The sequence below is a fragment of the Micropterus salmoides genome, unplaced genomic scaffold, assembly GCF_014851395.1.
Source record: "Micropterus salmoides isolate LMB-PRFRI ecotype aquatic unplaced genomic scaffold, ASM1485139v1 Ms_hic_scaffold_8, whole genome shotgun sequence".
Taxonomy (NCBI): Eukaryota; Metazoa; Chordata; class Actinopteri; order Centrarchiformes; family Centrarchidae; genus Micropterus; species Micropterus salmoides.
Window position 1 is genome coordinate 5,403,536 of NW_024044570.1, and position 18,093 is coordinate 5,421,628.

General features: G+C 39.1%; 1 protein-coding gene across 1 annotated transcript in view; it reads right to left on the reverse strand.

Annotated features, from left to right (window-relative positions):
* LOC119894372 (metabotropic glutamate receptor 8-like) overlaps positions 1-18,093 on the reverse strand; it is a 208,492-nt gene that overhangs the window by 36,248 nt on the left and 154,151 nt on the right. Inside the window, exon 8 of the mRNA XM_038707080.1 lies at positions 10,881-11,081. Coding sequence (XP_038563008.1) covers positions 10,881-11,081 — 201 coding nt within the window. The remainder of the gene's footprint in view (positions 1-10,880; positions 11,082-18,093) is intronic.

An 18,093-nucleotide genomic window follows, 5' to 3' on the forward strand; every position in this document is an offset into this window, starting at 1 on the left:
GCACAAACCACACATGAGCCACATGCTGCTGGGCCAAGATTCAGCGATAATGCATGTGTGCTGCAGCAGCACTCAGAAGCAGCGACCTTAACTAAGGTGATGTTCTCTGTGGCTGCAGATGAATTCATTATTATCATTGTCACTGTCTCCAAATGTCGATCTTTGGCAGCCAGAGTTCAGTTGAATACTCTTCGTACCAAGGAGTTGTAATTCCTCAGAGAAGCTGGAACCAGATAATCTCGAATGTTGATGTTTCAGCACAAATGGGAAAATCTTAGATAGGAAACAGATCTGTTTTAGTTTACAAATGATTCAAATCCACCATGTGTAACCCTCAGACACAACAAGGCAGCAAAGGAAGGAAGAGATTGTGTTATTGTTTTTCTGTATTGTGGTGGTTGTGGCTATGGGAGCCCCCCAGAGCAACATGTGCTTTCCAAGATTTAGGATTGTTTTTTGATCTGATGCCACTATAAAATAAGTAGAAAATAAAAAAAAATTCTGATCTCTCACTGCACTGCACGATCCCAAGATTTAGGGACAAAAACAACTTGGTTTGAGTAAGAGAAAGAACATGGTTTTGGTTGAAATGACCACTTGATAAAAGGTTAGGGAACAACCAAAGTCTGATGATTTTTTTTCACAGTTATAATTACTACGACCGTTAGCGGGCTTTAACACATATATTGTTTCGAGGTACTTCTCAAAGGCCGATGCTGTAGTTTTTCTTGGGAGGACAATCTTGACTAGAAAGTCGCTTGGTCAGCCACCGGCTCATAAAACTAGATAAATAGGACATGAACCAGCTTAGAGCAGTTCCTTCAATGCCAATTGAATGTTCCAGTCTCTGTAATAGGATCTGATGGTTAATGGTGCTACACGTAGCACTTAGATCTAACAAGACAAGTACAGAGACAAGTCCTTTCTCTGATGCAAACAACGACTCATTGATTTAATTACAGTTTTACTGTTAATTTATAATGCAAAACCTTCTTCTGCAAACCAGTCACATGTAAAGTAAGTTTTTGATATTTTTTCCTAAAGTTCTGGGACTCATGCAAGTTTTGTGTCTAAACTAGTATGATTTTTGGAAAGAAATCTTATTTTTGAAACAGCTGTGAGAAGAGACCAAGAAGTCTGTGAAGATTCTCAGTAATCCAGTTCATAGTTATCCAAAGAAGGTTGAAGTCAAGGGCAACTGGACTTGGTTGAAGATACTGGAAGACGTTTTACCCCTGATCCAAATGACTTCTGACTGACTGGTAGGGAAACTCAGCTATTTAACCTCAGTGGGGTCGTTTGCCAGGATAAAGAAAGGTCAATACCGCTGGTTCGTTAGTGTTCCTGGCTGTTGTGACGACATGTATCATTATGGTCGTTAGGACTACCTGAGGCCAAGACTGAACGACCATCGTTGGTATCCTCACCTGAGGCCAATAGGTTACGTTTGTTGAGTTTCCTGGAAAGTGATGAAAGGACAACATTGTAAGTGTCTAAGTCTAAGTGATGGCGTAGACCCCCTCCTCTGTTCAATGTCGGCTTCTCAACCCTGGTGTAGATGCTTCCTTGACACCTCTTTCAAACCATCCATCTTCTCTGTCTAAAATGTGCAACTGGTGGTCCTCAAACGAGTGTCCTCTGTCCTTCAGATGTAAGTAGACTGCAGAGTCTTGACCTGAGGAGTTGGCCCTTCTGTGTTGAGCCATGCGTTTGTGTAGTGGTTATTGGGGAGACTAAACAACCACTACACAAAAGGCATAGTAGTCCTAACGACCATAACGACTGTCGTTACAACAGCCAGGAACACTAACGAACCAACAGTATTGACGATCCTGGCAAACGACCCCACTGAGGTTAAATAGCTGAGTTTCCCTACCAGTCAGTCAGAACTGAAGAAGTCCTTTGGATGAGGGACAAAAAGTCTTCTACTATCTTCAACCAAGTCCAGTTGCCCTTGACTTTAACCTACTTTGGATAAGAGACCAAGAAGTTTCTACTTTGTATGAAATGTGCTGAAAATTAAAAACTCAGACTGTTCCTCACAAAGATACAAGTGCAGGAACAAACGGATATGTAATTTCCTGGATCTGCATTATTGTCCTGAATTTCTGCACAGTTTCCCCTCCAGGCTTTAATGTGAAAGATGACTGACTAATCTTCCTGTCTGCGACACATTTTCTGTTTTTGCCCTTGTTTGCTTTAATTGAACAAGTCAACAAACAGTTTAATTTTTAAAAAACCACAACGTGCATCCCTGAACCCGCCTTTAACTGAGCACAGATTTACTGTTTCAGCCCAGCGGGTAACATTCACCGCTGATTCAATGTTTAATGTATCTCCTCCTCCTGCAGAAATAACATCCAGCAGCTCCTCGCATCCGTCATGCCCGACACAGAGAGATGAATCCCTGAGAGTGCAACACATCAGCCACAAAATCTGCGCAATCTTCTCCTCTCTCTGTTTTTATTTTTGTCCCGTTTCTCTCTGTGCTGAGCAGGTAGATAGAAAGATTATTCAAATTGAGTCTCTGTCCGCAGGTAGAAAGCCGGAGGGGGTGGGTGGGTAGTATGGGGATATATGGGAACATCTCCTGTCTTAAGTATTATAATTTATAGGAGGATCACATTGCAGTGGAAGGTAAAGATTCCAGAGTGGAGAGGGTTTTCCTTTTTTTCACGCATGCAAAGGTTTATAGATTTAATTTAATGTCAGTGCCACTACACCACAACCTTTGATTCTGAGCTGATTCCAAAAAAAAAATCAATGGAAGTATCACCGAAACAGACACACTTAAGGTGTGTTCAGATGAAAATAAAAGGGAGAGTTTCACAGCTGGATCATTTGTGCAGTCTGTGTTGATTCATCCCAAACTGCCAATGTAAATACTGTACAGAAACTAGAAACAGAAACCGTGGGAGCCGTTATTTCTGTTATTTCACTTCAGTCTTTTGGATTTTTCTTCTCGTTTCTGTACGTTTGATTTTATGAAGCATTTCAAAAAAAACATTTTGAACTGGCAAAGAGGAGCCTTCACATCAGTTTCTTGTATGTAATAAAAATTACCATCTATCTACTTATTTAATTATTTTTTGTGTATTGCACCAGGGTAGGCTTGAAGCTAATTTTCATCTCCAGTTCCTTTGGCAGGTTACAAAAACATCCACACAGTGACAGAACAGCACTAAACAAACCCAAAACACCCCAACAAGACACATAACAAAGTTACACACAGCAACAAGTGTATGTTAGACAAATTAATAGGAAGAATATTTGTATATAACAAACCAATAACACGGTGAGTCAGTCGTTACAGAGTTTAGTGGCTTTTAGCAGACTTTTAAATTTGGCTTTAATGCTCCTGAACTCTTTGTGCCATCTGGCGTCAGGCTAATCGCATTCTAATACTTCCATTCTTGTGCAAAATTTAATAGAGAAGTATTTATCTGAGTAAATACAATGTCAAACACTGAATTTAGTTGACAACCTACTCTGCCAACGCAGAGACGGGCTCGAGTTCATCCAGGGACCTTTGTTGTTTCTTTCCTGTAATCACGCCATTTCACTAAAGTATAATTGCTTTTCCCTGTGTTTGTGTTTTCCCCTGTGTGTTCCTTGTGCATGTGTGTATGTACAGTGGGTGCGGCTTACATCCTCTGGCACCTGGCGCATCTTCACACCTGATTTTCATCAACTCTAACAATCTAACAATAATATACCCAATAATAAAAAAATCTGAATCTGAAAAAAATCTGACTCTAGCCTTTCATTGGATCCTGCATTATTAGCTATTAGTCTTCAGCCATGCTGGTGGCTTTATGAGGCTATACTTACAATTTGAGCTAGCATTGTTTACAATTACACGTTCACCATGTTAGCATTCTATAATTTGATAATTAGTACTAAATACAAAGTACAGCTGAGGTTGATGGGAATGTCATTAGTTTTGCAGGTATTTGGGTATTAAAGTGTTGGACGTATTGAAATTTTGACCTGATGATTGCAATTTATAGAAAGTATGACAGGCAAAGGTATAACAATCAATCTGAGAGGATATGTCTTTACCAAATTTCATCATAATCCATTCAATTGATGTTGAGACATTTCACTCGAAAAGATAAATGACGACCTACTGGCGGTGCTAAAGTGAAAAAAGTTAGAGGAACACCACAAAGTCATTAGGATAGGTCTGGGCTACATAGATATGTATTTATATATATATATGTATTTAGTGCCAGCAGATGTTGATATATTTCACAGGATAATTGAGCTGCCGGTGGCACTAAATAAAAAAAAATTCAGAGCCAGAAAATATCAGTAGAAGCATACAGCAGTAGAATTTGAATAAACTGGTGAATGAAAACAGTACTGTTGTTAAAGTGTGTTTTGCTAAAAATGCTCACCACGTTGTACTGATGGAAACAGTGCGGTGGAAATGGGCATTATGTTAAATATAAAAGCCCTGAGTAATATTTGAGAATTAAAGTAGTTGGTGACAATGTTTGTCCTGAAGTGAACAAAGTGAACTCCACCTGTTTATTTTTATTTAAAGTTACACGACTGGAATACATCTCATGTGGAAAACACTTTTCCAAAGAGGCAAACAAATGACTGAGATGAAAGAAGAAAACAATTAAAAATTTGTTCTAGTTTAAATCCCAGGAGAGTTTTGGTTCACTGAGACTCGTCATGTTTTGGTTTCTTTTAATTAGGGATTATTTCCCTTCATTTTTATATTTCTCTAAGAGTCTCTCTTAGTCATTTGTTATGAATGATTCACTGAGTTTAGTTTCATTTTATATGTGAAGGAGTTGGAGTTATATTATGTAATTGTGTTGTGTAATTAGATGGTCCCTGGGAAGATTAACAAACAAACTCACCTTGAAAAAGAAATTAAAAAGTCACATTCAGCTTAAGTCTTCAGGAGTGAAAAAACTGACAACTGTTGCTAAAACATGTGTTTTTCCTTTCCACTTTAAATGAGAGAAATTCTAACTGAGTCATGAAAAGAAAGTCAGCCTTGGCGATAAAAGCCGGCGTTCAGAAGCCAGAAAGGGAAAAAATGCTTTATAAAAGCTTTTGTGAAACCTGCGGACACTCACAACCAGAGCATGCCATGGCATTGGATTTTTGTCTATAGTTATTTCATGTTTTGTATTGAAAGATCACTCTCCTCATGGTGTTACTTTTTTCCCCACCAGATTTTCAACAACTCTCATATGACTCACACCAGGGGCACGTTCAATCGGAAAAGGGTGCACACCGTTTTTCTACGATATCCAGATGAACAACATGTTTACTCGAGGTACGTTTACTCTCGTTTTATGGGTGTGTTAGAGGGGTTACCAAATCCGCAGTGACGTCTATATAGCCATATTAAAAATGCACTGAAGTGCAGCGTGCTTGTGTACATAACAGGGTGTTCAAGGCACCACCATTTCTGTTTAAACACACATTTTGTCCTGCCCCCTCTCACCCTCTGATTGGCTAACCCTATCCCCACTCTAACCCTAAACGTAAATGTAAATGCAAATGCTCTGTATTTGTATAGTGCTTTTCTAATCTTTGTGACCACTCAAAGCGCTTTTTACACTACATTGCATTTACATATTCACACACATTCATACACTTAGCCTGAGTGCTCGAACAGAAACTGACATTCACGCACATTCATACACCGATGGAACAGCCATCGGGGGCAATTCCTAACCAATGGAGGTAACGAATACTAGCCAATCAGAGGCAGAGTTGTTAAAAAAAACTGGGGCAAGTTCAATCTCAAAATGTTTCCCACCGGTTTTCCACGGTTTCCGGATTGAATGACATGTCTCATAAAAACAGTTTGCAACGTTGCGCAACAGCCTTTGAGGTACGTTTACTCTCGTTTCCTGGGTGTGTCAGAAGTGTTACCCAATCAGAGTTAACTCAGGGTTATTAAGCAAAATCAGGGTTTACAAACTCTGACTGCCTACACTGCAGTTAAACGGTACTACGAAGGTGAATAAGATATTGGCTAGTTGAGTCTGTGTTAACTTAATTGGAGTTGTGGGTGAGTTTTTTCACAACGGCGCATGCTCCGTATTTTCTCCATAAGAATACACGTTGATTGTGTCAGGATATGACGAGTTTAAAGATCGTGGCTGCCGACAAAGCCAGGGAGGCTTGTTGGCACAGCACTGAGTAAATTTGTAATTATCTTCACATTCATATTGTAGGCTAATTCTCTATAATGTATTATATGGGCTGTTCTTTTATACATATATCATTATAACTATATCATAATATCATTAAGATGTAAAGGTACAACTGCACATTATGTCTATTATAATAAAAGAATTGGAGCCAGGGGAGGAGGGGAAAGAATTTCCAAGATTAATGTGATAGATTTACGATAAACTAATGATCACAAATCTACAAGTTAAAAACTTGAATATATTCTCTGACATTGTATTGATACATTTATGAGAGAAACTCTCTGAAAAAAAGTGTTGGTTTTTTTCAAGGAACCATATCGCTTCCCTTTGCAAGGCTGCAACATCACACACACACACACACACACACACACACCACTGCCGTGTATTATGCATGCAGTGGATACTTATATTAGTCTTCACAATCGGATTTAGCAGTGAGGAAATATAGTCAGTTTTGCCCACAATCACTATATTATCATGCACCTTAGAGACTTAGAGACCTTAGTGAATTGGGTGTAGGCTATTCAGAAGAAAACACCAGATTGACTTGGACGTTTTTTGTGATTTTTGTTCTTGTAAATTTACACCTTGGATTTTCACCTTGGAATCTTTTTCTCGGTTTATTAACCCCTACCTTGGCTCTGTACTTTTTGGACACGTAAATATGTCCATCTAAATAGCCTATGTGAAGACAGTTAGGATAATTCAGTGTAAAGCCTACGGATGGGCTACATCTCAGAAATCGTCCTGTTATTTAGCCTAATTAAGATCTCCTCCCTAAAATCACAGAGGCTGCAGGGCTCGCCGTGTGAACGTAATGCTGCTGTGTTAAGAATAACGTCATTTCAGCTGCAACCGCAGTGGAACAAATCAGGATGAAATCTAAACATATTTAATCCCGTGGTGTGTATTAATATCCAACTTCTCATCATTGACACTGACTACAGATGTGGTGTGTAGTCCACATATACAGGGTAACCTCGAGTTAACCACCAACATAACCTGCTCAGAGCAGTTTAAAGATGCAGTGTAAATTGCCATGGCAACAGACCTCTGTTAACACCTATACACCTTTCGTACTACGGGTTACTCGGGAAGTTACCTCGTAGTACAGAGATGACGCCTCTTCATTCCTGCCTGTGTTCCCCATAACATTCCAGTTTATTATTGGTTCTGTTTTTTTTCTTTGGATTTTGCCTGGAGCCTTGAATTTGGGTTCTTTTGCAAAATCCTGAAAGAGAGAAAAGGTTCATCTCAAATGGGCAGGAGGCCATTGACTGCCTTTTTTATTGGAGCTCCTAATAATAAATAATTTGAACAAGGGTGTTATTTTTACACATATTTTAAAATCCTATTTAAGGGTTCAGACCTGGTATTTTGACCATATCTGTTTCAGCAACAACAAAAGGTTGTCAGTCTGTGTTGTTTTGTCTTTTAACTTCCTCTCTACCATTGTGAAAAATGACAATGACAATAAAACACGTTTATCCACGTACATCAAACACTGTGCACTCCTTACATAACAGCACTAATAAGATCAGCTGCGCAGCTCTGGGATCAGCTGGTTATGTTACTCTTATTATAAATGTATATTGAGCAGTGTGAACCGATTGGGATTTACTATAGCCAGTAATATCAACCAGAAGTTGGAACAGGAAGAGCTGGATGCACAATGCCAATGCAGTAGGATCATAAAACTCCAACTACTGAGTTTTAATATGACGATGACATCAAACCTCCTGAATCCTGCACACAAATATATAAAACTATTTAAAATGAATCTGTGACATGTCAGACTTCTTTTTAGTGATGCCATTGTGTCAGGTATGAACTTGAATACAGCGTTATTATTACTGATAGAAATGTTGACTAGGTTAGGTTAGTTTAGGTTAGGTTCAGTAAATTTTATTATCCCCAAGTGGAATTTCCCCTTGGGGACAGTGCAGTGTTGCTTAATAAAAAACATCACAAAAGACATCACACATCACAAAACGCATCAACAAGAACCTGAGAAGCAAGGACATGTTGTACTTTACAAAATGTAAACACAGAAGAAAAAGGACATTGTTGTGGATTAAAGTGCTAGTGTGGTTGTTGCATATTGCTCCATTAAACTGAAGTTTGTGTAAAATGCATATGCTAAGGTACTAGTATGTTTATTGCACGTTGCCCTATTGCACCGAGACCCAAATAAGACATCATAAGCTGGAATTATCCTTTAAAAAACAGCCTTTCACTCATTATCCCAAAAATATAGCCTCTGTAGAAAAACACATCCTTATACGCTCCTTATATTCTCTGTGACATGTGATCGTGGATCTGTAGAATTAACATCTCAGCACATATGAGGAGGAGTGTGAAATTTAATTTTCCACAGCTGCGTGTGTGAAGTTGTGTGATTATTAAAGTTGTGTGGAAGCAGACGGATCATCTCACTGACGCAGCTCCCACTGAGCTGAGAATAATGAATCTGGAAAGAGGAGGAAATAAAAACCAGGCGACTATGTTTGGTGTTTAATAATGAGTGGAGGGTTCCCTGATGACAGCGTCAGCATTCACACTTCCTGCTGACAAAGGCCTTCACCCGCCGGGAGGTCGACCGCCATGCGAAGAGCTCGGACCACGATGACGGAAAAGAAAGGGAGATGGAGAACGTGGCGAGGAGGAGGAATGTGGGGTTAATGAGGGAATGTTAGGTCCTCCTGTTGGTTGATGATCAGACGGAGGGCAAACAGCAGCTGGAGAACTGCTGCGCTGACAAAAAAACGAAGATGCTGATGAAGGTTGGGATGACTGACAATGGTTTTAATCATCTTATTTATTCCAAATCATCTCGTCGCATCACACTGTCACGTTTTCCACCTCGTGCTTCACCGTCACACTGTTCAAATCACTGAGAGACATCAGAGAAACTTCAGGACTGCAACCAATCGCCTCCCGGTTGTTAGGTGATTAAAATGTTGTGTCTCAGCTCAAATCACCAGCTGTGCAAGAAAATGTGGAGAAATTCAGGACCAAATATTTGTCAGAAAAGTGTGGAGACGCTGTCAGATGGCTTTTTCAGAGAACTTATTTGACACAGAGTTGTTGACTGTGGAGGCGGTGATTTTTCAAACTCACAGCCAACCAAATGGCTTCATCGGAATTGATAAAGACTTGCCTGTAGAGCTTTACCAACATCAAAATTATTCTTCTAATTTGACTCTGTTTCACCAGTGTAGGTGATGCAATTGCAAATATTGTGTGTGTGTGTGTGTGTGTGTGTGGTGAGGGGTTGTTGATCACTAAACATGAAACAGCTTCTTCATACTGTTAAACCTTTATTTACCCAGGAAGTCTTTTCTGAGAACAGTATTTTCTTTTTCAGAAAGTGTTGATCACACTCAAGCTGTCTGGTACAAACACAGTCTAATCTGTCGGCCACTGAGCAGCTCCACGTTTAGTTTGGTGATTCTTACTTTTTAAAAATCTCTATAGATATTTTTCTTTTGTTTGATGCATTTTTATCATTAAATCTTACCTAAAATTATGAGAAATCTATATGATTCATGGCCTCCTCCCACTTAAGACAACGGCCCAGAACACCTGCAGAGGGGGTGCAGATGTGCTGACATTAACACCCAAACTAAATTTAACTATAACAGCTACATGTGAAGTCTCAAATTTTCCTTTAAAACTCACGTGTCAGTGCCTTTACTGACACGTTATCTGTGATGTGAAAACATCAGAATTTCAATCAGTCAAATAAATAAAATTAAATCCCAACAGCTTGTGGAGTGTCTCATCTGATTGGCTCCTGACTGCACTGACAGCTGAAGTAGAGCTCACACAGGCTGAATCAGTATCATCCTCTCTATCTCCGTTACAGTTATTCTGAGGCAAGAATTTGTAAAACATTGTCATGCTGCTTTGCTGTGTTGGCCTGTGCTTCACCTGATTGATCAGTGGGGACCTAATTGTTCTCCTTAGAATTATAAATACAATTTCCGACAGACGTTCAGAAGGTTTTACTAAATTAATAAGATGTTTCATTAGTATTCTTGATTTGCCTTGTGTGCATGTGTTTCATCTAATGAAAGTGCCGTGCAGTCAGCCCAGAATAACGATGTGACATCACAATTCTGTGTGGCTAATAAACAAATATTGATCAGAGATTGATCACAGACTGCACACCGAGAGTGATGCTGCAGTTTGTAGTCTGACAGAACAAGGCAATGGCACGTTGCTAGAATAATGTGTTAATGCCAACCGACTTCAATCGCTTGGTCACAGTGGAATAAAGGCGAACTCTGACCTGACATTCTTGAATTTTTCCATTCAGTTGAAGTGAACAGGAGAGGAAGTGAATACTGGCAGACTGACTCTGGGGTTAACATTAACTAGCCTTACAGGACGGCTTTCCAATCAGGATCAGAATGCATTTTTCTAAAAAACCCAACAATTTTTAGGTTTTAAAAATGCATATAATAATGACAAACGGAAACATCTGAATTTCTATTACCCTACTGGTGTTTAATTTTAAAGCTTTGTACATTCAAAAACTGAAATCAGAAAGGAAAAGTTCATTAAAATTTTGGCCAAACAGTTCCTTTAAGAAATACGTTCATGAGTTGAAAAACAGTGCAAATATGAGGGCAAATGATGAAGTTCTGATGAAGATGCTGACAATCAGCCAGCAGCAGCTCTTACCGTTGAAGCTGACGGCGCGGATGTGGGCTAGCAGTTCCTTGCCGTCGATGTTGGCCATGCGGGGGCACAGGCCAGGGTATCCTGCACAGAGCTCGCGGTGCATGTGGTGCAGAGCGTGGGCCATGGCGTACACGGCGTCCATCACAAACTGAACCTTCCCCTCCTGCTCGTAGGTGGAGTCTCGGCCAACTTTCTCCAGCCCTGGAACAGGAAGAAAGATCGTCAGCTGATCAACCACATAAAAAACACACATTGGATGGAGATTGAAAATTCAAATTCAATCTCTAAACTACATTAGGGTTTACAATGGTGCAGGGGATAAGACACATGCCTTTGATGTGAGCGACCCCGGTTCAATACCCACAGTGAAATCTCAGTGAATGTGTCCTTCCAAGGCCACAGACGTGTGACCTTAACATAAATATATATATATATAGCAATTGTAAATCACTTTTGATTAAAGTGTCAGCTAAATGAGAAATTGTAATTGTGAAACATAATCAAAAGCTCCAGAACAACTATTGAGTGGTTCTTGTGGTGAGCTTTGTGAACTGCAGTTTTCACAATCAAGAATGAAATTTTATTCTCAACTTTAACGCCAATGTGACGGAAGCCAGCGAGGCTGTGCAGTGAGTAAAATCTCACTCCCAGACACCTTAAGACACGCGCTGGCGACCAACGCCAGAGCCCATGGGACTGGACCGTGCAATAAGTCCAAAAAAAGGTTCAGACTTCAGCTGAATAAATCCTCTCCATTTCTGAAACCAATCAAAGTCAGGTGAACAATTACACAAAAATCTTGAGGTAGTGTGTGTTATGGAGTCTGTACATTGCAGGTAAAAGAAAAAAACAAAGATCGAGCCTCATTCTCATCTCATTTTATATGAGTTAGTCTAACTGCTCCCCTTCCTGTTTGTTTCCATATCTTCATATGTGAGTTCCATATCTTCTACTTACAATAAAATCTATCTTTTAATAACAAGAGTTTGAATAATTACAAAACAGAAAACAAGGTAGCAGAAAGTGAGTCAACAAACTTTATTAATTTCTATCTGAGCTCCTTCTGCCTCTGTGTTTCCTTTTTTTTTTAACTCAAAGGATTCAGAGTTTGTCCTTTCCACTAGGCAGAGGATTATGGGAATGTGAAATTAGACACTTTCCAATAACTAACCCATTAACATAAAAAAATACATTTGGCTCATTTTCATTAGCTGTGATTAAATAACACAGTGTAGAAGACATTGTCATCCTTTATTTGAAAACTCTGTAAAGTCTTTCCAAAAATGTTCACTGAGTAATCACCGTTATTAGAGCAGTGGCGCGCTGCGATCATGCCGCCGGCCTGAAAAGCAAAGAGGAAAGCGAAAGCGAGAAGGAGGAAACTAACTGCTGGACTGGACCCTCCATCAACAGACAAGACTTCTCTGAATTAATAGGAGCTTAGAAATGAAATCCAATTTAATTTTAATAGCAGGCGGGCAGCGGGGGATCTGTCCGAGGGGAGACATTTGCTCCGGCAGTAAAGACTGATTACATGTCTGTACGGTGGTAATGAATGAGCCTCGAACGGCGAGCGGGGAGAAGAGGATGTCAAACAGCCGAGGCAGAGAGGAGATGTACGGTCGAGCTGCAGATGATCGCTGCTCCCTGCAGATGATGAGTCTCCTCAATATTTAAAGAATACACGTTTGATCCTGGAAATTCAAATGGTGCCTGAATGCAGCACTTGAATTTACAACAAGCTGTCCCCCAGTCTGAGTCTGACACAGAGAGGTTTTCCAGGACCTCTGTGAAAGAAGCTTCTCTGTGCTGGAGAACAGTGGTGTTCACAGAGGAGCAGCTGAGTTTCCCTGCCAGTCAGTCAGAACTGAATAAGTCCTTTGGATAAGGGATGAAACAGCCTTCCGGTATCTTCAACCAAGTCCAGTTGCCCTCGACTTTAACCTTCGTTGGATCACAGATGAGCAGTATGTGTGATGATCTTCTGTTTAAATTTTAATCTAATCTGATTTGTTCTCAGTATGGATTAAATCATCTAGTGCCAACTACGCATCATTGTTTGACTTCTTCCTTGTGGATGTTAATTTTCTTGCTTTAACAAGAGTTTAATTAGCATTAAACTCTTTTTTGCCATATACAAGGAATATCAGGTGCATCTTTGCTGTCAGGGCCCCGAGGCTCTGGAACAGCCTGCCCGAGGAAATCAGGTCGACTGAGTCCGTGAACTCTTTTAAGTCCCTTCTTAAAACATACTTTTATAGGACAGCCTTTCCCGATTTTATTTGACTTTATTTTATCCCTTTTATTTTATTCTATTTTACTTATTTTATATTTATCTTAAACGTGTATTTTAGTCTTTTCAATGTTTTCTTGCTTTTATCTTGTATTGTTTTTGTATTATTGTTTTTGGGGTATTATTGTCTTTACACTTGTTAAAGCACTTTGTAACTTGTTTTTGAAAAGTGCTCTACAAACAAAGACTATTATTATATATATTATTATTATCTTAGAAAATTAGAAGAAGAAATTAGAAAAAGTAAAAAAATCTAAGTTTCATATATTCTTAATATTACTGCATCAATGTCGTGTGGTGTGGAGGCAATCAGCCTGTGGCACTGCTGAGGAGTTTAGAAGCCCAGATTGCTTTGATAGCGGGCTTCAGCTCGTCTGTATTGTTGCTTCTGATCATCACACTTACTGCTCGTCTGTGATCCAATGAAGGTTAAAGTCAAGGGCAACTGGACTTGGTTGAAGACTCTGGAAGACGTTCTCTAAAATCTCCTGGTTGACGGTTGCATTGACTCTGGACTTGATAAAACACAGTGGACCAACACCAGCAGATTACATGACACCCCAAATCATCACTGACAGTCACACTGGACTTCAAGCAGCTTGGACACTGTGCCTCTCTATTCGCCCTCCAGACTCTGGAACCTTGATTTCAAAATTAAAAGCAAAATTTACTTTCATTTGAAAAGAGGGCTTTGGACCTCTGAGCAACGGTCCAGATCTTGACACTAGGCGACACTGGTAGCTCATTTCCTGGCCACCCTCAGTCCACTCCTTGTGAAGCTCCAAGTTCTTAAATCAGCTTTGCTTGACAATCCTGTCAAGGCTACGCTCATCCCTGTTGCTTGTGCACCTTTTTTTTAAATCACACTTTAACCTTCCTGTCAACTTTCCATGAATATAATGAAAATAACAACCGTCAAATTCACTGTCTTGTAGTTGTACTGAACCAGCCTGGGAGATTAAAGGCTCTTCTCAGGTCGACATTTCTGTATTATACATTCTTTCTTGTAATATTCCAGTACTTTGAGATATTGATTTTTGATTTCCATGAGCTGTAAAAAATAATCATCAAGATTAAAAAGGCAACATATTTCACTTTATGTGTAATGAATCTAGAATATATGAACATTTAACTTTTTGTCTTAAATTATGGGGGAAAATTAAATTTTTCATGATATTCTAATGATATTGTATAGTGGGTTTCAGCTTATTGTTTATCTGTCCGGTGGAAAGTGAAAAGTTTCTCTGTGCTCATTGAAAAATCAGATTTGATTTGTGAAAAATAGTTTGGAAGTTAATCCTGGTCTGATTTGAAACTTGAAGCGCCATTTCACATACATTGAAAATGGCCTTTGCAGTGAAGTAGGAGACATCTTGTGTTTGTATTTTCATAATTTCAAGCTAGAAGAAGTACATGCCTTTTTTAATTTTTATTAGACTTTTTTTGCAGAAAGAAATATATCAGACACACTTTTTTGTTCCAAGCAGATAATTTGTGTATATGTGTATATGTTTAAATACATACCTGGAGGAGATCTTTAATAAGAAAGGACCAACTTTGATGTAACTATATCATTATTAGTCAAAGGTGTCATCAAAAAGCGGTATTTTCACATTGTCCATTGCATATTACAAAGTTAGAAAAGGCATCTTGAGGGAAACGTGAAATGTCTTTTCATGGCAATCCATCCAATACAAGATATTTCAGCCTGGATGTGGAAAAGGCTCCTAGATTTCCTGATATAAAAAGTCACTGTCCTCTTAACCAGCAGTATTTCTTGTAGATAAGATGGAGATACTGACGCTGATGAGAAGGAAACAGCATTTTCTTTTCATAAAATGCAGAAACTGTTTCACAGGACTGCTTCATTTGCACAAAGTTATTTGACAGTCGCTTGCTCTAAATCCAATACTAGCTAAAACCTCATACATTATCCATCATCCTGTGAAACTTCATGAATGAAGATGATTTCTGAGAGAAAGTGGAAAGTGAGAAGCGTTTGACCGGACCTTAACGACCGATGATGATGATGGTCATGGTGAACCACTGAGGTGAGGCAGAGTGCTTGACATACAGCTTCATCACGGCTGCCGGCATTTCTATTACAAATCAATTACAGGGTAAATTTAATTCCTTCTCGTCAGGCGGATGTGTTGCTGTTTTCACATTTCTCTCTCTCTTTCTCTCTCTCTAACACAGTTTCAATTAGATTTGGAAATGAGATAAACTGCAAACTAATGACAGAGGTTACCGGTGATGGGATGAGTTTGGGGGGGAAACCAGCTTAGCTGTTGCATCTCACACGCCTGAACATGTTTACATTAATGGAATTTTTTCATTTGCTCTGTTGTCTGGCTGAGAGTAATAAAAACATGACAGACATGTCTGAGACCTGCTCAAGCATTCATGAATTCATCCATGTCCATGCCCGAACTGAAGGCTGTTCTTTGCTTTATAAAAAAACATTGTTATTAATTTTCTTCTCATTTTTGCATGCTCATTTGCATTAACTAACAAACAGCATGTCGCATCTAAAAATGAGCAGCATATAAGCAGAAAAGTGATATAAATCATCTTAACAGTCTTAACTGTTTTTTTCTTATCAAAAACGAACTTTGAGTCAGATGGAAAAGTCACTGTTTTGCAAGTCACTAGAGAGTTTTAAGCCTTTGCTATTAAGTACATATTCAAGTCCTAAGACAAGGCCAACAAGTTCCAAGTCAAGGCCAACAAATAGTCAAGACCAACAAGAACCAAGCCAAGACCAAGAACTACCATGTCAGAACCAACAAGTACAGAGTCAGGGGAAAAAAAGTACCAAGTCAAGGAAAACAAATACCGACTCAAGACCAACAAGTACCAAGTCGGGACAAACAAGTACCAAATCAAGACCAACAAATACCATGTCATGGCCAACAAGTACAGAGTTAGGACAAACAAGTACCAAGTCAAGACCAACAAATACCATGTCATGGCCAACAAGTATAGAGTTAGGACAAACAAGTACCAAATCAAGACCAACAAATACCATGTCATGGCCAACAAGTACCGTGTCATGGCCAACAAGTACCGTGTCATGGCCAACAAATACCATGTCATGGCCAACAAGTACAGAGTTAGGACAAACAAGTACCAAGTCAAGGCAAACAAATACAAGACTCAAGACCAACAAGGAACGTGAACGTATTTGACAGTAATTTTATACATTTTGAACCAAAAGTCACTTAGTTTGGATTATTTATTGATCACTGGCTGCAATTTCATGTTGTTAATTAAGCTTCTACATCTGTAATTCTGAGGCTTAAATTTTATTTCTACTGTACATTCTATAAAGTAAAGATGACTAATTCACTTTTACATAGTTTGTTGTCAAATATGCACACATTCGACCCTAAAGCCAAAAATGTAGGGTGGTTTACAGTAAAAGGAAACTAAATTACAAAAAACAATGAAAAGTTTGCAGGTGGAGCTGAAACATGAGTAATGCCGATTTGCCATAATGCCATCAACTGTTTTTATATGGAAAGTCGTTGTGCTATGATTGATTGATCTGTTCCTCATGGAAAGAAATGTGTTGAGTCAGGTTTGCTGTGTTTTGATAGAGATTCTGTGTATGTAGAGAATGTTGTATTTGCATTTTGAAATGTAGAGTTGGTGATTAAAGGACAAAATGTGCTATTTGTCTAATTGTGTGAGGTAGGTGGTGTGTAGCTGTGTTAAGAGTTTTGATAAAGTATCTTAGGTTTAGGTAAACGCTTGTTAGCAATTGAAAAGAACTATAAAAACCAAAAAGAAAAAGAAAGCTGCCCACAGCCACTTTCTCCTCTTCAAAGCAAAGTCTGGCAAAAAAACACACTTTGCAGACCGTTCCTGAGTTCTGCTGAACACTAAACAGCTGCTCGATTTCTGATATGGAGGCAGCTTTTCTCCCTGAGAGATCATTGTTGATTCAAACAGTAGAAAGAAAGACACCCCTGTTGACATCACTTCTTCACCTGCTGATGTTTCTAACCAAACAAACAGCAGCACAAAGGTAAAAAAAACATACACAAGAAAACACAAAGAGGCATTCAAATGCAAAACTGGCTTTCATATCTACTCAGTGTATTTCAAGGGAATGTGTATTTCACAGAGGAATACAAAAGGAGGGAACAGAGCTGTAAATAGGTGAGAAAACAATGACACTCTTAACTCAACAAACATATCGTTCAACAAAGCAAAAAGCAGAAGTACAGATCAAATATTTATGTTCTCAGGTGAAACTGTTAGTGGAGGTGGAAGAAATTATCTTTGGAGTGAAAAATAACATTTCCCCTGAATATCACAAACGTTGTGTCCTTCACAACTCTCTTCCTGCTGCTGCTGAACAGTTCCACTGCCAAAAAAAGACCTCCGCCTTCTTTTCTGAAAGCAACTGAAATGTTCATTAAAGCCCACAAACAAGCATCTTTGAAAGGACATTCAAAAGAGTTGGTGGCTTGGATGACACACCTCTGAAAAGCCGTCGGAAAATGTGTGATTGGATTGCCCTGAATCAGAAACGCAGGAATTTCTTCTGCCTGAGGATGCTGGGAAAATGAAAATAAGGGTTCATAGGTGTGGACCAATCGCCGGGACACACAAATTCCAACACGTGCTTTATTGTGAGCATGTAAAATGGTCTCTTCATAAGAACTGTGTTGAAGATGATACTAAAAACAGCTAAAGTGGGGATTAAACACCCAACCTTAAGACTGAAGAATTATCCTAACGTACCTGCCCAACATTTATTGTCTTGAAATCATGAGAAAATTATCCAGTTATCACGGGAAAACATTTTTTTGAAAGGATGGCTGCTTAGGATTTTAGCAGGAGTCCAACCAAGGAACAACAAACTTCCATATTTCTACTCAATAGTGGATTGTTTATGAATTGATGGAT